The following is a 21,270-nucleotide window of genomic DNA, read 5'->3' as shown; positions in this document are numbered from 1 at the left end:
CCCAGCAGAAAGGGGGCGACCCACCAGAAGAGGGATGCTTCCAGAAGAAGAGAGGCACTCCAATATAAATGGGGCACCTCAAGCAAAAGTTGGGCTCGTCCAGCAGTAGTGGGGCGCCCCCAGAAGAAGAGGAGCGCTCCCAGCAGAAAGGGGCGCCACACCAGAAAGGGGCGCCCTGCCGGGAGAGAGATGCCTAAAAAGAGAGGCGCCCTAATACAAAAGGGGCACCTGGAGCAAAAGTTGGGCTCGTCCAGCAGCAGTGGGGCCGGGGGCGCCCCCAGCAGAGGTGGTGGGACGCCTTTAGCAAAAATAGGGCATACCCGGCAAGGGAAATGTCAGACTCCAGCAGAAAAGTGAAATCCCAGCAGAGGAGGAGCGCCAATCAGAAGTAAGTCTCGCCGAGCAGAATGAGGGGTGACCTCAGCAGGAGAGAGGGAGAGGCGACCCCAGCAATAGAAGGGCGCCCAATGAAAAAGGTGATTCCAGCAAAAGTGGGTCTCGCCAGTCGACGAGCATAAAAAGGGCACCCCAATTCTATAAGAGGTTGGAATAAAAAAGTAAAATGCCATTCGTTATAAATTCAATTGATTGATTGATATTCGTGCAAACGAATTCAATTTTATTTCATAATACCCAACTTTGTACCATTGGACTCATCTGCATCCATAGGCGTCGCCAGAGATTTTCGGTTGGGGGGGGGGGGACAAAATCCAATTTGGTCTTTAATCATGCCTTTTTATAGTCATTACTTACACGTTTTATATGTCACTCGACGCGCCATGGCGCGCGAGGAATGCAATGGTGATGCAGTTTTTCCTCTAGCTATGAAATGTAGAAAGTATTTTTTTAGGATTTCCTGGGCAAAATCAGTTACGTCAGTTAGAAACGCATTACCCGTTACGTTAGTTTAGCAGGGTAGAGCCTATTAACCCTCGCCCGCACATGCCATTTTCCCATCCTAGAACGCACATGGGGGGGGGGGGGGTGGTTGCCACCCCCCCCGCGCCATTTCGTTCCTGTTGGAGATAGAGCTTAGCAGTAAAGACCAAAAAGATTCTTTGGGAAGAGACAAATCCAATGATACCCAGTTTTACCTTCTCAGGTCAGTCATTGACCTTCCAGGTCAGGTCAAACTAAAAAATGTTGCTGTTTTGGGTCACCGTTGGATATCAAGTGCGCTGCTTATCAAATACCGATGACGATGCTGTTTTCTGGTGCCAAGGCAGCTAGAACCTCTTTGTCACACTATCCGACCAGAATTTTGCTGCTGAGGTCATTTCAGGTCAAGTTAGGTCAAGGTCAATTATATGTGTTTGTATGTCTGTGTGTGTCTGTGTGTATACTGATGTGTGCACCGATTGTTTTTGGGTCCATATCACATGAAATCATGATCTGAGAAGCTTTTACCAAAAATGCAGTCAAAAAACTTCACAAAAAGTAAATTCAGCTTGCCTAAAACGCAATTATCTTAGATGACCTAGGTTGACCTTGACCCTGACCTTGACCCCTGTACATCGTCGAACAACATGTTCCATGATAGGTGGGAGGTAAGACTGGCAAAAAAGGCCGAAATCAGGGTGTCAAAAGCTCACAAGGTCCATGGCAAACGCAAGATGTTGAGAATTGGCCATTTGGGTCATGACATGACCTGAAAAACAAGGTCATATCTCCGAAACCAAAAATCACAGAAACTTGAAATTTTCAGTGGACATCAAGAAAGGATAGACGAGCAGCTATACGAAAAATCAGCCTTCTAGCTCTAAAAATGTTGAGTGCAGAGCAGAAAGACTGCCTGGGGGGGTGGCAACCACCCCCCCCCCCCCATGTGCGGGCGAGGGTTAATGGGAAGGATACAATGGGTCTGTAGGGCCCCTCCCCCTCCCTCCCTCGGACGGGTCCGTGCAGATGATCCCAAACCTTATCCAGAAAAAAGAGTTGCAAATGATCCAGGGAATCGGTTCGCCCTTCTAAAAATCCATATTCTAGCATGCTCAGTTTCCGTGATGGATTTATCGGTGCCTTCGACTCGAATCCGACCCCGGCTTCCAAAACCGACTTCGACTCCGGTCAGAGCTGTCGACTCCGACCGACTCCGACCCCGACCTCGCAGCCCTGCTCAGAGGCACACGTGGCCCCTCTATGATAAGGCCCGTGTAGGTCTTCATAGGCCTGTCGTAAGGATGGTCATCAAAGTCGAAAGGGCCCTCAGAGACTACCATGGGTCCGCCCCTTGCACACCGATGGACCCTCAGAAGCCAATATGGGGCTGTTGAGACCGGCGGAGGCCCTTAAAAGGACTGCCAAAGTGGCTCTCAAAGATTTGCGCCCGAGCCTTCAGAATCAGCGGTGGAAGATCGTAGTGGTGTTCATAAGTGCCGGCCTGAGGGCCCTCAGAGGTCAGTTTGGGTCCCTCGGAAGCTAGCGTGGGATCCCTTCTTAGAGTTCAGTGGGACTTTTTAGGAGCCTACGCACGGCCCTCGTTAGCCCTGTGGTACTTTAACGGCACTTGAACATGTCACAGACCTTTGGCCAGAGTCGGAAACGACCCCAACCCAACCCCGAATTTTTCGAGCTAGGTCTTGACACTAAAATTTCGTGTCAGCGTGCTAGACTGGTGAAACCCGAGTGTAAAATTCAGCTAACACCAGCTAAGACATGGATTGAATCGAAGTTTTGATATGTTCGAATCTGGAGTCGAAGTCCTGAATGTTTTGGCGACTCTCACTCCGACTCTGGCTGGGACTCAAGACTCCAACTGATTTTGACTTCACAGCCATTCTTCAAAACTACCCCCACTTCTTGCCGACCCCAAAATCTCATCGGATCTGCATCGATCTCTCTCGGATCTCAGGGGGTGCCCGGTTGAAGGTTGGGGGGGGGGGGGGGGGTGGCAAGCTGCCCCGCTTGCCCCCCCCCCCCCCGTGGCGACGCTAATGGTCTTGACACTAAAATTTCGTGTCAGCGTAGGTACTAGACGGACCCGGTCTCTGCGCGTGGACGGAGCGCTGCTCCCGAGAGGAGGTGAGGGGGTCGCTCCCAGCTCCACAACAGTGTTGAAAACCGAGTGTAAAATTCAGCTAACACCAGCCAAGACAGGGATTGAATCAAAGTTATGATACGTTCGAGCCTGGAGTCAAAGTCCTGAAAATGTTGGCGACTCTCACTCCGACTCTGGTTGGGACTCGCGACTCCAACCGATTTTGACTTTACAGCCATTCATGAAAACTAACCCCCATTTTTTCGCCGACCCCAAAATCTCATCGGATCTGCATTGATCTCAGGGGGAGCCCGGTCGGGGGTGGGGGGGGGGGGGCAAGCTGCCCCGCTTGTCCCCCCGTGGCGACGCTAATGTATAATGTATGCACCATCTATGCACCTTGGAAGCGCCCCTATCCTCATTGAAGGTCGCCCCCATCACCAAGTGCACCCCCATCTCAAAAGCAAAAGTTACACCCCTGTGTAAGCATCGACGATTGACACGAGCCGTCCAAAGCCGGACTGTCTGCAGGTCGTTCTCCGGGTCCCGTGCTCCGCATGGGTAGCCGGTCCGCGTTCCCGGTCGATTGGTGACCGTTCGAGGGCGCGGTGTCTGTGTCGCGTGCCTCAATCGGCCGCCGCGGCCCCGCTGCAGTCTCGTCCCAGACTCAGCAGGAGGCCCCCGGCGCCGCGGGGCATCGGGCACGCCTTTCAATATGAGATGCCCGGCCGTGAGCTGGTTTCCTAATCAGACCGACCGGCCAAGTTTTGCTGACGCTCATGCCGCAAACGGGTGGTGAATGAATGGTTCCATAAAAGTGTCCTATCGAAAAATATGAAATGTTGTTCATAATTAACGGCAAATATCAGCGAGCTAAAAGAACATCATAGCGCACATTAGCTACGTGCTCATCATGGACAAAATAATGCAAAAATAAACTCAGCGAGCTAAAATGCATCTCTATTCCGCGTAGCTATCAGACATGACAGGCTGTGCAAGATATCAGTCACTCGCCTCACGTCCGTTGGGCCTCCCCACACGTCCACGCAAAGTTACGCCCTAACGTGGTAGGTTACATTCTCTGGTTTGGGAGGTGAAAACTTTTCAGGACGAATTCAGGATACCCAGGTGCTATGTAACCATTGTGCATACGTGCTCCTCATTGATGTATGTGTGTATTGTATCCAGCAGATGTTTTTAGTTGAATGCGAAGTCTCAGTCAATCAAAATTGGTTTGGATATGCTTGGAACAAAATTGTGTAGAAATGAAATGCGTAACTTCTGGAAAGTTCTCCATAGTCCATACTGAAAGAGAAGCCCAGGGGCCGCCGTTTTGAGGACGTGGAGGAGATGAAGGAGGCTGTGACTGCGGCACCTTCACTTTGAAGGGCTACCAGCAGGCCTTCAAGAATTGGCTGCAGAGCTATAACAAGTGCCTTGAGCGGAGGGGATCTTATTTCGAGGGTGACTTTCATGCTTCTCTGAAATTGATGTATCCACTGAAAAAAATATACGAACTTCTAAAGTGAAGTGATAGTTGGGGCATTCCACGATAGATCGTACCAGGCCCGTCACCCTCATCTCTCAGATTTTAATGAAAATCGGTCCTAGGGGTAATCATAGGCCCCAAAGACGCCTGGCAAAATATCAGACTTCTCAGATCAAAACTTTTTGAGTTATATTGCATTACATTTTTTTAACTTCGGTATGTAACGGTGAGTTTGATGGCCTATAACTCAAGAACGGGTTAAGCTACCAACGAAAAGTAAACGACACTAAGCTTGCGATGAATCAAGAATTAATATTACTATTTAAAAATTCCAAAGAAAAAATTTCATTGTTGAGCAAAAACCTTAATCTTTTTTCATTTGCCTCTAATGACTTTTGGGACCAAAATTTTTCACATTTTTATTTTTTTCAAAATAATCTTGATGTCACTGCAAATCGACATGCAAAAAATTAGAAAGGTGTTCTTTCTATAAGTTCCTCATTTTCCCGCAAACAAAATGGGTTTCGGAGGGGTTGATACGACCCCAGCACGCCGTTTCGCTTCTAATAGAGCTAGAGCCTCGCGGAAAAAACGAGCGTGTGTGCCGTTACAAGTCGCAGCGATTGGTACCCGATTTTAAGGTCTCAGGTTAACCGGTAGCGTCTGAGGTCAGGTCACGTGACTGAAGTTACGGGTTCGGTTTTTAGTAAATAACTTCGCAAAAATGGCCGCAGAGCCGCGATTTTGGCATCATTGTGTTCGCCTAGCTCAGGTGCATCGAATGGTATACTTTTTGCTAGGGTGAGGTCAACTTAAGTAGTTGACCTCGGGTCAAGGTCAGGTCAGAGCCCCTCAGGTCACGAAGCTGGGCAAAGGGTATCATATGGCATATCATTCGATTCGGAAGGTCTTCCCGAGTCCATTGGTGGCTTTTCCGACTCTCTAGCTCCATTTGATCGGGAGTTATTGACGAAAAACTCGTACGACCCTAGTGACGTCATAAATGACGTCACGCAAGGTTAACAATGCAAACGTAAAGCATTGGACTTTGCAAGGAGTGCATGAAATCACGATACCATGTACGTGGGATAGTTTTAGATCATTCTCGGCGCCAAAATAACAGTTTTTATATTTCCCCATTGATTTATAACAGTGATGTCACGTGACCGACCTGACCTCATGTAACCTTGAAAAAATCCCAGATATACAAGTTGTGAGACCTCTGGAGGACACCATGTATGCGTCCTGTACCTTTCATCTCGGACAGCTATGGTCATTGGCGTCCAAAACAATGTCAGAACCAAGCAGCCTTTTTCACCCTCGCGCTTATAGGAAAGAGGGTTGAATGAACCCTCTTTTCACTTTTTCAGATGACTCAGACTTGAATTGAAATTTCAGCAACCCGTGATGTCACTAGGCAGCTTTACCACGCCATTTGTAAGCTCCCCTCCCGAAATCACTATTCGAAACCGTTATCGTGACGTTAAATAAATACATTATAGAAAGAACACCTTCCTAATTTTTTTGCATACTTCTTAACAATGAGCCAAATATTTTTTTTAAAGAAATAAAAATTCAAAAAAAAAAATTGGTCCCAAAGTCCAAAAAATACAAATGAAAGAAAACTCGATATGTCATATATCAAAAATAGCGTATTTTTCGAAATTTCAAAAATACATATTAATCTCTGTTTCATTGCAAGTTCAATGTTATTTAACATTTGGCATTTGAATAATCCGTCTTAGAGTTACAGCCCGCCAAACTTAGCGCTGCAAAGCAAGATCCAAAAAATGTTATACACCATAACTCAAAAAATACTTATCTGATAAGCCTGAAATTGTTACAGGAGGATTCAGAGCCCCTGATTACCCCTGAGACCAATTCTCGTCAAATTCCGAGAGATGAGGGTGTCAAATTGGAAAAAGGTGGTACGATCTATCGTGGAATGCCCCAGTTCTCAAATTTCGCTAGATGCACATAACGTAGCAACATGTTCAACTAAAAGCAGTAAAAATATAGGCATTATATCATTTCGCTTCCAGCAAAGCAATGTTCATCGCTAGGGAAAGCCAATGTGTACCTTTACCCATCATCTCAGTTGGTAGGGCGTTGGACTCCACGTAGTGAGAGCACGCGTTCCCGGTTATAACAGTCCGCGTTCGAAGCGCGACGGGCGCTTGACGTTTATGGGCCTCCTGACAAGTATGGTTGCGGTTGGTGGCAGGCCGTAGCCAGGCAATCAGTAAGGGGACCGGCCGTGCGTGGCTATGCGCGCACGTTTATTTTTGGACTACAAATTCTGCCATAGAACCGGAATTGCGCGATCAGAGGGTAGAGGGCAGGGCCAACGCAACAAGCTTCGCTCAGCGGGGGCTCTGTCCTTGTGAAACCTTCCACTCAAAAGGTTCTGACTTCTGACTAAATCTATTAAAAACATGATATACAAATTGTGTGATTTGTAGGAACATGACGATGAATAATCTCTCATGTTCAGTTCTTAGAGTCGATCTAGGGGAAGGTGGGGTAAGACGGACCAGCTAAGGTTTGAGGCCGCATATCTTGCTACACTGCTCTCGTAATTCATATTATTTATAGTCTTCGGAATGCTCAATCCTTCCTCTGTTGATATGTGTAAAGACTAAATTTCAAGTTAAAGACATCTAGGTGGTGGATGCTCTTAAAGAGGGACATGTCAAAAACTCAGACAAGAAAAAACGTGGGGTAAGACGGACCACCCAGCAGTGCCTGCTATCCGTTCATGTGTGTTACACTTCTGCTCTGTACTCTTGTAAGAAAAAGTAACCAGAATGGTAAAATAACAAAATGGGCCTTTATTCTTTACTCATGTGTGATGGAAGTGCAGCTAAAAGCTGGGAACATGTGTGTTGATTCTCGTTTGGCATGAATGCATGCTAACTGAGCACTTTCATGCATGGCTCACATGCAACAAAGACTCCTTCCTGAAAAATTAGCTTACTTAAACTTGTGTCAATGTTTTGGAAAAAAAACTTTCCATGTGCAGGGTACAATGGACCACCACAGGGTAAGATGGATCACAGTGGTCCGTCTTGCCCCAAATCTAAATTCTGTCATTATCATGACGTATATGTCAAATAGCCCAACATTGCAAAACCTTGCCTTTCCTAAAGTGTGATTAAAACTATGTTTATAACTTTGTTCTTCACAGTAAAGTGCAAAATAGAAACTAATCATGCAAGAAAGGCGCCGTAATTGAATCACCCGTAGACCTCTTAGGTATATTAGATCGGTTTGACGAAAAACAACATTTTTCTCAATAACTCAAAAGCTATGCGTCCTAGCAGCATGAGCTCAAGGTGGCCATTGTTACGAAGGAAAACAAACATAGTGAGTGCATACAGCAGTAGATACCAGCAGCGGTTCAGCCGGGAGGGCTGGTGGTCCGTCTTGCCCCGCTGGGCCGTCTTACCCCACCTTCCCCTACATATATCAGTAGAATATGCAATACAGATGACCAACCGTTTTAAGTCGCTGATAGAGCAACTGATCGTAATTCATTCGGAAAGTTGTTCATCCTATTGCAATAACGTAGCTCCTCTTCCTACAACCGGGGCGACGCCAAATCAGCTTTCTTTCGAAGCTCGCCGTGTTCCGGTTCGGAGGGGCGTCACATACGATCCCGGCCCGTCGCTGGTTCGATCAATCGGCGCAGGAGACAAAAACGGCGCGCGTGCAGCGCCATCAGCGCCGCGCTGGTCGGCACGCTGCGCCGGCTTTGTCTGCACGGAAGCCTGCCGGCGGGCCGGCCGAAAATTCGCCCTACCTTCGATCTAGATCAGCTCTCCCGTTCTTTACCATCGGGGAACTGATCGCTTGACCTCGGAACCTTTGCAGAGTTAGTCCTTCGATACTTGCTACAACAGGCCGAAGTGTGTTCGGTGAAGTGCCGACCTTTACTTCGGGGTCAGTTATGCACTTTGCACTTCCCTTCCTTTAGCTCTTTCTTTCCGCCTCACTGGGCCAGTTCCTTTAGATTCCTGCCGACTGCGTCCCCTGGGTGAAACTGACTCAACCTTTCTGAATTCCTCCAGACATCCTAAATGTCTCTGTAGGTATTTGTCATGCGTTTTCTCACATCATTTTTAGAGCTAATTGATTGATCAATTCAGAAAGAGAGAGAGAGAGAGAGAGAGAGAGAGAGAGAGAGAGAGAGAGAGAGAGAGAGAGAGAGAGAGAGAGAGAGAGAGAGAGAGAAAGAGAGAGAGAGAGAGAGAGAGAGAGAGAGAGAGAGAGAGAGAGAGAGAGAGAGAGAGAGAGAGAGAGAGAGAGAGAGAGAGAGAGAGAGAGAGAGAGAGAGAGAGAGAGAGAGAGAGAGAGAGAGAGAGAGAGAGAGAGAGAGAGAGAGAGAGAGAGAGAGAGAGAGAGAGAGAGAGAGAGAGAGAGAGAGAGAGAGAGAGAGAGAGAGAGAGAGAGAGAGAGAGAGAGAGAGAGAGAGAGAGAGAGAGACAATGGCTGCTTTCCGACATCAGACGGATGGCAGCATATGCAAAATAAGTTTTATCGTTTGTCATTTCACTTTGTCTTGATGCCTTCATGTTCTTACAGCAAACGATATAAAAACTTGACATGTGTTGTCAAGCACAGCACGTTGTCTCTGAATATGAGCTGCCATTTATTCAGAGCTATACAGTGTGTCGACAGTCTCCTAAAGGCGCTTAGCACAGGCGTCCGCTCTGAAAGCATCATTTCATGCTTCAGTGAGCCGCTAAATACGGGTAGTCGCCGAGCAGGCCATGAAAGGATTTACATGTAGGCGATGTCTAGTCAAAATTAGTTGACTCTTCATAAATGCAAAAAGAAATAAGGAAAGTAGGCAAAAATTTCGTGCATCACTTTACGAAGCAGATGTTGTCGGATAACCTTCTCTTATAAAAGATTGTGCAGCGTCGTAAATGTGTTTTCGGATGACATAGTCAAAACAAGCTGGAAAAAGTACAAATGTTTTCCGGAAAGTCTACAATGCACTTTATAGCTATACATAGACATCTGTGCACTGAGAGTTGTACAGAGGTCTATGCGTCATATTTACTACCAGTATAGCGCCTTTTGGGGCGACTAACGGAGCGAGCGAGAGGGTGAGCCTTGCACGTGCGAAATTTCGAGGGGGTACCTCCAACTGACTTGTGCACGGCACCCTACTGACCGGTTTCTAGCGATGTGCCAAATTTGAGCACAATCGGCCCAGCCGTTCTCGAGATCTGGGAGCGGCACCCTGCACGTGCGCACGTGCAAAATGGGTCCCGACTGGCTTTTGCACGGCACCCTACTAACCGGTCCCTAACTGTGTACCAAATTTGAGCGCAATCGGTCCAGCCGTTCTCGAGATCTGGAAACGACCTCTGCACGTGCGCACGTGCAGCGGCACCCCAACTCTGGCACATGGATATGCAGTGCCTAGTGGGTGCCTACCTACATGCCAACTTTCAGCGCAATCGGCCAAGTAGTTACCGAAATATTGCAACAATTGCAAAACTGACACCTCTTCGTTTTGCACGTGGCACGTGCATAAGGGGTCACCCACATGCATCGGGAATAGTCCAATACTTGGTAGAAGGAATGAAGCTACCCTATAAAAATTACCGCGTGTAAATCGGTCAAGTGGTTGCTGAGATATAAGCCTCGCAAAAGCGTCCGCACGGCCGGCCGGCCGGCCGGCCGGCCGGCCGGCCGGCCGCTCATACTCAGAAATTTCCGTTATTCTACGTAAGACTCCGCTCGCTTCGCTCGCTCCGTAATCAAGAAAAGGCCGAGGTGACCGTTGAGTATTTGTATTACATTGACTAGTGAGGAAGCAGTGCTATGGGATTTATGATGTCTTGATGTTACGATTATTGGTGCTACGACAAAAGCTGATGTCATCTGGCACTGAAAGTAAAGACAAAAAGCGCTGTGAATTGTGATGAGTCATCTACGGCTTCAATATCTGCTGAGTCCGCCTCAGTCATCCATTCCGGCAACATGCTCGTCTCCCACGGGTAGATTCCATCCTCACCCTGCGAACCTACATAGTCGCCAGACGTTGGGAAGTCATTTCGCTAAGCGCATTGGAGAACAAGTATACTGAGAAGGTCCGTAATGCAGCGCACTCGAGGCGAGGCCGCCCGAAGTCATCGAGCAGCTCCTCGACTGAAGCACGCCTGAAACGACTGCAGTTCTGTTCATCGCACAGCTCCGGCGAGCAAAATCAATGTCGGCCGAGCCGCCGGCGGCCGAGCGCTGGTCGAGCCGCCGCTGCTGATTGCCAATGCACGTCATACCTGCGCACTTTATGGACTGCAACGACACCGGGCCGAGCCTTCAATGGACTTTGGATTATCATCGACCCATCAGCGACCTATTACTACAGAACGTCATCCTATCATAAATCGTTACTGGCTGGTCACAGGAGTCCGGAGTCACGGCGACCGGCGTGCTGCACAGTCGATATATGTAGATGCGGATAGGATGGTCAGACCGACCGATGCTGCCTGGTAGCGTGACGTGAGATAAATGTATGAGTCACCGTAAAGAAAAGCGATCAGCCACCAGGAGATGGGTGGTTACACCACTTTTTAGAGAAGAGTGACAGCAATTCTCATTTGCGGCGCAATTTGAGTTCTTCAAGTCCGATGATTGAGTACTAACGCAGCAGCGCGATCATAACTTTCCTCCGTCATAAAATAAATGAGCATCCTACCATGACAAGGGTGTCTCCAAACAAACACCAAACATCCATTACACCAACCATCCCGCAACCTGCTCCCTGGAAGTGCCTGGGACCATACCAGCCGGCCCACCGGCGCGTCCCACGGATCATTCCCTGTTGACTCTCAGTCGACAGGGAGCCAGCTCGGCTGTTATGGAGACCTTCAGCTGCTGTGTGGCGACGCCCCGACGAGAATGGCTCCCGTCACGGCCCCTGTTTGTCAAAGTGTTGTTCTAGCGCCGCTGATGGGCCTACCTGACGGCAGCCCGAGAGCCAAATGGAACAGGGAGGCTGAAAGCAAATACGCCGTGTTGATTGGATGAATTCTGCGATTGAAGTTTGTGTGGCACGTCTGGTGTTGTGCTTTTCGAGCTGATCACTTACCGTTGAGTACGTGTAGGATGACTTTGACCTGACTGAGGCCGTCAGGATCGCAGAAATATGCGCCCGAATCGGACGGCAGGACCCGGTCGATGCTGAAAAAGCTGATCGTGCGATCTCGCTCGTAAGATATCTTGACGTTGACTCCGTCCCGTGCCCGGTCGAATTGCACCAACTGTGGGGCAGAGGTCAGAGGTCAGAACAGCTCCCGGGCAAGGGGCAGAGGTCAGACCAAGTCAAGAGCAGGGGTCAAATGTCAGATCAGGCGTGAAGCAGGGGTTAAATGTCAGATCAGGTGTGAGGCAGGGGTCAAAGTCAGATTTCAATGGTAGGCAGTCAGAGGTCAGAATGGCTGCGGAAAGTTAGCAATAGCAAAGGAAGGGTAATATGGTGAAGCGGTCATTAATTTGCACATGACCATTGGCACAAGTAGTTTCTTAACCCGCGCCCTGCTGGGGGGTGTTTGAACACCCCCCTTGTGGTTTTTCGCGAATATCTCAAAAACGGCGGCGCGGAGCGCCGCCGTTTTTGGTACAGCTTATCATACATCAATTCTACACATGTTGTGAAAATTTCAGACCAAGGTCATTCAAGGTCAGGTCACCAGGTCACTTGAAGTGACCTCACCTCATAAAAAGTTTCAATGTCTGTCATAGCTACACCGAGTGACCGATCGCTTTGAAACTTTCAGCGATTGCTACGAGCAATGGCATGTACAAAATGTATATCTCAGAATTTTGATATCGATGACCTAAGGTCAGGTCAATTTTGCGACCTCCCCATTATAAGTCAATGGGAGAAAATTGAAATGCGCCTCTTTTGGACGAAAGACATTATAAACACTCCCAAACACCGAATTGCAAGTGGTTTAGACACACTGAACATGAAAATGGTGTCCGTGACCCTTGTTTGTGCCCTGAGGTCATCTTAGGTCACGAATGGTATCTAACAGTTTTTCGCAAATAACTTTTGATAGAGGCATGCTAGAGCGATGAAAACGCCTTATATGTGTTCAGCTCGACGATACGGATCGACTGATATGCAACATGACCCTTTCCGGTCAGGTCATGACCTTGACCTGAGGTCAAATTTTCAAGTTGACCTTTCAAGGTCAAGTTATAGTTCACTCGATGCGTCTTGACGAGAGGAACACGATGCCGGTAAAAGTAAGCTCGTACAAGGCTTGGGTCAAAAGTTATTGCAGAAAAACTGTCCGAAAAAATCGGCTATTTTTGCAGTTTTTGCCCCCTGCAGGCAAAACCGTTGACGTTAGGTCAAATCTGAGGGAATTACTCAGAAAGGGCGTTAATAGAGCTATCGAATGCACTTTTCCGCGGCGCTGTAGCTCTATTGGTTCCCGAGCTATGCGTTGGCTTCTTGGAAATTTTCGACATTCGACCTGGAAATCGGCGAAATTTTGCCTTCAATGACCTCTGGTGACCTGACCTTTGAACTGACCAAAAAATTGACAGAAGTGATTTCGTCATTATTTTTTACGTTCTTTCGAACGCCGCCTTCCGCGTATCGCTACATGGCCCAGGAGCCGAGTTACAAGGGGGGGGGGGTGTTCAAACACTGGATTGGATTTCCCCCCCAGCAGGGCGTGGAAATCCAGGACCCCCAGCCGGGCGCGGGTTAAAAAACTTAGTTGATAACATCATAGCCCGTTTAGGGCCAATGATTCAATTGATAATCGTAGCAAATATTGTTTATGGTAAACAGCAAATGCTATAGCGCCTAAAATTGATTTATCTATTTATTGGTTAATTTTTCACTTGCTTAATTGGTGTAAAACATATGATTACGAGCGAGCGAGCGCAGCGAGCGACGCGAAGTCTCTTCAATATAACGGGAAAATCTCAGTATGAGCGGCCCGGCCCGGCCCGGCCCGGCCTGTAACGCTTTTGAGAGGCTTATATCTCAGCAACCGCTGGACCGATTGGCCTGTGGTCTTTTTTCTGGGTAGCCCCATCCCTTCTACCCCGTAATTGACTACTTTTGATACAACTCAGTGACCGTCGTGGCACGTGCCACGTGAAAAGTCAAGGGTGTTCAGGCTGTTTTGCAAAAGTAGTGATTTTGAGAGGTTCATATCTCAGCAGCCGCTTGTGCGATTGTCTCGCGGTAATTTTTGTAGGGTAGCTGCATCCCTTCTACCAAAGGTCGGATACTCTTGATCTATGTGAGGGACCCCCATTGCACGTGCAAAATACAAAAAGAAGAGGTGCCAAATTTGTTCCCATTTCAATAACTCGGTAATTATTGGGTCGATTTCGCTGAAACTTGGCATACAGGTAGGCACCCACCAGGCAATGCATTCCCATGTGTTGCGGTTAGGGTGCTACTGCACGCGCGCACGTGCAGGGGGCGCTTCCAGATCTCGAAAACGGCTGGACCGATTGCGCTCAAATTTGGCACACGGTTGGGGACCGGTTAGTAGGGTGCCGTGCAAAAGTCAGTTTGGACTCCGTTTGCACGGGCGCACGTGCAGAATGCCGCTTCCAGATCTCAGGAACGGCTGGGCCGATCGCGTTCAAATTTGGTACACCGCTAGCGACCGGTTAGAAGGGTGCTTTGCACAAGCCCGTTGGAAGTACGTAACCTCTCGCCCTTCCGCACGTGCAGGGCTCACTAGCTCGCTCGCTCGCTCGTTCTTCGCCCAAAAGGCGTTTTACTGGTTTATATCATCTAATGCACGGTATAAGAGGACAGCAATGTTCTTAGCGAATGGCGCGTTCTGCTTACAATATTTAGGTGAATTACCAGCTCGTTCTTTTTTGTCGCTGAATCTCTGCGAGCGTTGAATGGCGCAGTCCACATAAAGCCAAGTTCTCGTAGACCAAATGATGTCCATTTGTGCGCGTCACAGTGTTTTGATGCCACCATTTGCATTCCAACGGACGCCTCTGATATGCAAATTCTTAACAAACTTGCTTTGATTTTGAAGAATGAGACAAATTGGTATATCAGAGACAAAGTTTGCATGCAACTTTTCTAATGCTGCAGACGTGAAGTTACCGCGTGGGAGGCACTGCTGGTGATATCTTGCTTACGACTTCATAACTAACTTACCAAGTCCAGCCGAATTCAGCTAAAAAAACACTTAAATTTAAAAATAATGTGCTGGTTCTTTGTCCTAGAAAGTAGTTGTGTGTTCTGTGTAAGGCGTTTTTCAAAAGCATACAAATTTGGCTGATTTGGTGGGTCAATACATGACCAAGGCAATGTGACAACTCTGATATATATTATTTTGATTGTAAGTGTGGCTCGCAAGACACAGCACACCCACAGCTCAGTCTGCAGTACAAATCCAACATTCAGCCAATGCTGCTGCCAGCCTGGACCCAAACGGCCCGCCCGATGGGAGTGGGCATCGTGACACTGACGCCGTATATCTCAATTCCACTTGTCGGGGCAAGAGATATATACCCGCATATACCCACCCATCAAACAAATGCACGCGTCGGCACGGTGGCCCGATCGACATGTTCACATGGCCAAATGTCTTTGTTGCTGGAGAAACGCACGTCCAATGGATGCTAGCGCCGCCGGGGCCGATATTCAGCCGAAATGGATGGCGTTTCGCCAACTAGCAGGGCCCACTCATCAGTTAGCGCTCGCCCAGCTGCGGTGGACGCATCGCTGGCGCGATTTATGGCGCGATCGGGCGCAACATTTTGTCACTGACAGACAAAAATAGCGCCATCGCGCCCTGCTTAAAATGGCCGATGTTCTTTGACCGATGGATGGTGCTGGTGTGTGATGGTCATTGGAACTCCGGTGACATGGGAAAGCAGTAATAGAGACGCATGCACTTCGACAGAAAGTCGGTATGTATGTCGACACGATAGATTGCAGTCTTGCTCAATTTCGACGGCAGGTGTAGAAAGATGGGTACTGGGTAAATCCGATTTACAAACTTCTATGAAAGATGATCAACAGCAGACATAAGCTGGCAATTTCAGGCACAAATTGAACGTCAGAGGATCACGAAAGCTGTTACCTGTAGCAGAGTTGGTACATCTGCTTGTCCACGCTGCAATAGGTTCATTATTACTTTTATATTGAATTTGAACATGTGCCTATTTAAATTTGTCCTTTTATCTATATGATTTTTTATTATATGATTATATGATTTATTACACGTGCTGAATCGTTTTTCTTTCTTTTTTTTTTGCTATCGATGATGTAAAGGTCATGTTAGGACGCAGGTAACGAGCAAGGGGTTTCTTTTATACCATTTTATTATGACGGGACGATGATATGTAATTTTCGGCTTCATCACAGTCTAATATGATGAGCTGGGATGCATTCTATGAGTTTTCAGCCGACAGTCGGTACTCGCTGACCTGTGATCAAACTGTCAGTATGAAGGTATTAGACTCGTTCCACCGATCATATACATATTACTGGTGTCGAATAATTCGTTTCTGAATATTTACCATGTCCCAGTACAACAATTCCATATTTAAAATAATTAGGGAGCTTTACTACCATTGCAAACTACTGCAGGACCGAAAAATGCACCAAAAGGCAGTGGGGATTTGTTGCTGCATACCGTGTAACATTTAACACGCGCAGTGGAAGGGGGGGGGGCGGATTTCGCCCACCCCTCCTGTTTTTCGCCAATAACTCGCGCCGCAAACATGATATTAATGTGAAATTTTGGCTACCTGTCCAGAATTGAACTGCGGATCTTCTCGTGCAAGAAATAAAAAAATCGGGCCACAACTTTTCTAGTAATAGTGGTGTAAAGTCAAACATCCTGCCGCCGCGGCGGCGCGGCGGCGCTGCTGCCGGCGCTAGCCGTTACGCGCCGCCTGAATTGTAGACTGTGCCGGGGCGGGACGGTTCCGTCTTTACATCGCGCTCCTTACCGCTGATTATATACGATTCACGTCAAATTTTGTGAGAAGACTAAGAAATGCACAGGCAATCTTATGGTCAAAGAATTTTGAAAATCGGCCGGTAACAACTTGAGTTATGAGTGTGTAAACACAAAAATTGTGATTGCCGCGTTTCCCGCGTCCGCCGATCCCGCTTCAGCCGGTGACATCTTACGCTTAGCAGGCTTCTAACTGCCATATTTATTGTTGGATTAACAAGAAATTCACCATACATACTGACAAATGTATGCTCTTTCGTATAGTGAAAGAAAAAAGAAAATCGGTCGGTAACTTTTTGAGTTATCGGCGTGTAAACGCAAAAAAGTCGCTAATATGGCAGATTTGACCATATTTGACCTCATTTGACCTTGAAGATATTGACCTAGGGTCATGAAATTCACACACAACAGAGTTCCCTTGGGCCCCCACCTACCCTCCAAATTTCGTCTTTCTAGCTCCAGTGGGAGCTGAGATCTTAGGGGGGGGGGGGCGACATCCGCCCCCCCCCTTCCACTGGGCGTAGTACTCGCAACCCTTCCACTGCGCGTGTTAAAGAATGAGCTCGCCTGAATTATGGATGCCCCAGGAATGAGGAAGAACGCAATACATTGTCACTCGCAGGCCGCAGTTCCGTTCACCAATATGCCCAGGGATGAGGAAAGCCAGGCTTTCAGAACACGACATATCATCATTGCAACACATTGCCGACATGCTCATATCAGGCCTGTGCTAATGCTCCGCTTGCCCGAGGCAGGTGATTCTGCGAACATAGCCCAGAAGTGAAGAAACCGACCTGATCAGTGAAGCCAGAGAATAGAGGTGCAAGCTATGGGGCTGTCGCTGTAGCCTGCATCTTACCTTGTTGTCGTGCGTCCACCGGACGTGTTTCGGCACCTTGTGCGCCTTTGTGATGACGCAGGTGAGGTTGGCCCTGCTCCCCCTGTCGATGTAGAGCTCGGGACCGCCGATTATCTCTACTCGCGGCTCTGGAACAAACAAAATGGGCTTGTCAGAAAAATACGGCACATGGAAATTATTATCAGACTTTCTGCATCTTTTCTCCCCATAATCTCTCTAATTCTTCTTCTCATTATTCCTCCGTATATCTCTTTTATCTCTCTATTCTTTCTTTCTTGCTTTCATTATCTCTTTCCCTCCATCCCTCCCCTTCTCTCTCTCTTTCCCGCCACCTCCTATTTTTTTTCACTCCCATCCCTATAATTTTATCTAGTTATGCGGTTTGCCATCACTACACAATCCTTTGCACCATGTATGTACTTCATCAAATCCACCCGAAGTAGCGCGCACATATTCCAACCGACTTGGAAGTCATTCACAAGACTCGATCGATAGGCGAGGACGTGCCTTTGAGGTGGCCGGCCGGCTGCCGACGACTTATGGCGACGCTGCTGGCACCCAGCTGTATGGTATTTATTCAGCGGCGCACCATCGTCCGATGAAGGCAGGCACGCACACTCGCGTGAGGCCCTCCGAGGCTGCGGTGTACTTACATCACAGAGCCGTAAGAGAGTGGCATCCGCCGAGGGAATGTCGGTGTTTGGAATTTCATGGGAATGCTGAATGTATTGCGAATCGTAATCCATTTGCAGATGCATGCATCAGCACGGGTAGGCAAATGATGTCGGAATAGGCGGTTGTTGCTATGGGGCTACTAGATATTGTCATGTCAGTTTTCCGAAAATCATTATTGGATTTGGCTGTAGCCTCTATCGGTGACGGGTGAACGCTGTCTAAAATAATGTACGTCTTAGAATAGCTGATAAAGTTACAGACTAAGATTACTACCCGGACTCTCGTCTGAACCCGCACATCATTTTTACCTAGTTTCGTAATTGATCAAGACTAACACAAAGCCCTACCTTGGCAACCACAAAAAGGATAATCCGATTACGTCAGATCCACTAATGTCTTTTTCTTCTCGTAGCATGAGACAGATGAAACTACAGCAGCCAGGGGCGGAGCTTCCTACACAGTTGGTGGGGGCGGCTGCCTCACCAGCTTACCATTTTCCCCCACCAATAAGTGTTATGCCTCACCAACTTAAGCTGATTTCTAAGGCTTTGTTGCTTTGCAAATTAATTAATCTTTTTCGCATTGAAGAGCTTTGGAATGTCTGTTTAACCCGCGCCCCAGTGGCGGTCTCAGCCAACTTCGCCCTAGTGGGGGGGGGGGGGCATATGTTACCACCCACCTCTAGCTAAAAAACTAAGAGAGCTAGACAGACGCCGTAAAAAGCAGTCGATAGCTCTCAATGCGTAAGTTTGAAAGTATTTAGTCATTTTTCATCTTAGAGCAATATTGGGGTCACCAGAGGTCATCAAAGGTCAAAATTTGCCAACTGTCATTATATTTTTCAGAAAACATGCCGTTATATCAGGAACTATGGTAGCTAGACAAACGCATGGTAAAGCAATCTATAGCTTTTGACTCTTCTTTTGATTAGGTCATTATTAAAATTGACCTCAGGTCAACGGTTTAGCCTCCAGAGGGCAAAACACCCCAAAATAGCTGTTTTTACGAAAAGTGTTTTTCGACAATTACTTTCGACTACAAAAAGCCACGACGACATTTTTATTGCCAGAATCGTGTTCCTCTCGCCGACACGCGTCGAATGAACTATAATTTGACCTTGAAAGGTCAACTTGAAAATTTGACCTCAGGTCAAGGTTGACCTGACCTGACCGGAAAGGGCCATCTTGAATATCAGTCGATGCGTCTCAACAAGACAAACACAATGAGACCATCCCCAGCGTTCTATCTCTTTCCAATCGCGAGTTATTGGCAAACATCTGTTTTTAGCCTCAAATGACCTCGGATGACCTTTCTAGAGGCTATCAGCAAAAATGGCACATTGGTCATCACGGATGGTCCAAATCATTGTGATTCTGAAATATTTGGACTGTTCCTATGCGTACACACGGATCTAGAGGCATTTTCATTTTTGCTCCATTGACTTGTAATGGAAAGGTCACGCCACTGACCTGACCTTAGGTCACGGATATAAAAAATCCGAGATATACAAATTGTAGGCGCCCATAATAGCATGCAATCCACCAAGTTTAACCCTCGCCCGCACATGCCATTTTCCCATCCTAGAACGCACATGGGGGGGGGGGGGGTGGTTGCCACCCCCCGCGCCATTTCGTCCCTGTTGAAGATAGAGCTTAGCGGTTAAGACCAAAAAGATTCTTTGGGAAGAGACGAATCCAATGATACCCAGTTTTACCTTCTCAGGTCAGTCATTGACCTTCCAGGTCAGGTCAAACTAAAAAATGTTGCTGTTTTGGGTCACCGCTGGATATCAAGTGCGCTGCTTATCATATACCGATGACGATGCCGTTTTCTGGTGCCAAGCCAGCTAGAACCTCTTTGTCACACTACCCGACCAGGTTTTTGCTGCTGAGGTCATTTCAGGTCAAGTTAGGTCAAGGTCAATTATATGTGTTTGTATGTCTGTGTGTGTCTGTGTATACTGATGTGTGCACCGATTGTTTATGTGTCCATATTACATGAAATCATGATCTGAGAAGTTTTTACCAAAAATGCAGTCAAAAAAATTCACAAAAAGTAAATTCCGCTTGCCTAAAACGCAATTATCTTAGATGACCTAGGTTGACCTTGACCTTGACCTTGACATCTGTACATCGTCGAACAACATGTTCCATGATAGGTGGGAGGTAAGACTGGCAAAAAAGGCCGAAATCAAGGTGTCAGAAGCTCACAAGGCCCATAGCCAACGCAAGATGTTGAAAATTGGCCATTTGGGTCATGACATGACCGGAAAAACAAGGTCATATCTCCGAAACCAAAAACCACAGAAACTTGAAATTTTCAGTGGACATCAAGAAAGGATAGAGGAGGAGCTATACTAAAAATCAGGCTTCTAGCTCTAAAAATGTTAAGTGCAGAGCAGAAAGACTACCTGGGGGGGGGGGGGGTGGCAACCCCCCCATGTGCGGGCGAGGGTTAAAATCTTTCTGACAAACACTGCAGGCTGGACATGATTGCAAACTTTTTTAGGCTTGGTCACTTAACTTCACCTGGTGACCTGACCTGACATGACCTGGGGTCAAAAATTTCACCCATTGTCCAAAATTGATGTACCAAAAGCTACCCCAAGCGGCGCGGCGCATAGCGCCGCGGTTTTTTATTCACACGCAAAAAAAAAAAACGCGACAGGGTGGTAACATATCCCCTCCCCCCACTGGGGCGAAGGTTAATGCACAATATTTTATCTGTAATTATGGGAATTGATTCACTGTTGCATTTTATTCAACTTCATAATCGGACATTGTGGTTTTGACGACTTTTTGCCCCACCAACTTCCTTGGAAAAGCTCCACCCATTACAGCAGCTTTTTTGTAATGTGCCGATCATAGATTGAATGAATGTTTAATTCGCACTTATAGTCGGCAGTCGCCTTAGGTGAAATCCATTTCATAAGTTGAATTGAACATTGTCAGCGAAGCGCACTTCGCCTCACTGCTTGCAGTAGATTAGCCCGACGTCCTACATATACGGCACCTCTTCGACGGATTTCCGTCCAATTATCACTGAACCGATTACGATTGATTTCGGATCAGTGCAGCCCTGAAATGGCCGGTGGGGGTGGGAGGGGGTGTGACGGGTATTCGGCGGGCACAGGTTCCATCGCGCCACAATTCGTCATCGCTGCGCCATCGGTCGGCCGGTCAGTGGCTCTCAAATGCGCCTAATGGCTGAGCCGGAATGCAATTTGGTGCGGCGCGGTTCCGGCGCGGCCCGGACCGGCTGTCATCGGAGGTACCTCTCC

The 21,270-nt window shown here is 47.6% G+C and overlaps 1 protein-coding gene across 2 annotated transcripts in view; it reads right to left on the bottom strand.

The window, feature by feature from the left end:
• The window catches only part of LOC122386771 (hemicentin-2-like), a 65,564-nt gene that overhangs the window by 11,723 nt on the left and 32,571 nt on the right, over positions 1–21,270 (bottom strand). For both annotated transcript variants that reach the window (XM_043376318.1, XM_043376319.1), the window contains exons 3-4: positions 17,316–17,443; positions 11,575–11,746 (exon numbers count right to left, since the gene is read on the bottom strand). In XM_043376318.1, the coding sequence (XP_043232253.1) occupies positions 11,575–11,746; positions 17,316–17,443 (300 nt within the window). The remainder of the gene's footprint in view (positions 1–11,574; positions 11,747–17,315; positions 17,444–21,270) is intronic.

This window comes from Amphibalanus amphitrite, unplaced genomic scaffold (genome assembly GCF_019059575.1).
Source record: "Amphibalanus amphitrite isolate SeventyFive unplaced genomic scaffold, NRLGWU_Aamphi_draft 000262F_arrow, whole genome shotgun sequence".
NCBI lineage: Eukaryota > Metazoa > Arthropoda > Thecostraca > Balanomorpha > Balanidae > Amphibalanus > Amphibalanus amphitrite.
Note: the sequence above shows the minus strand (reverse complement) of the source record. Positions and strands in the feature narration are given on the sequence as shown.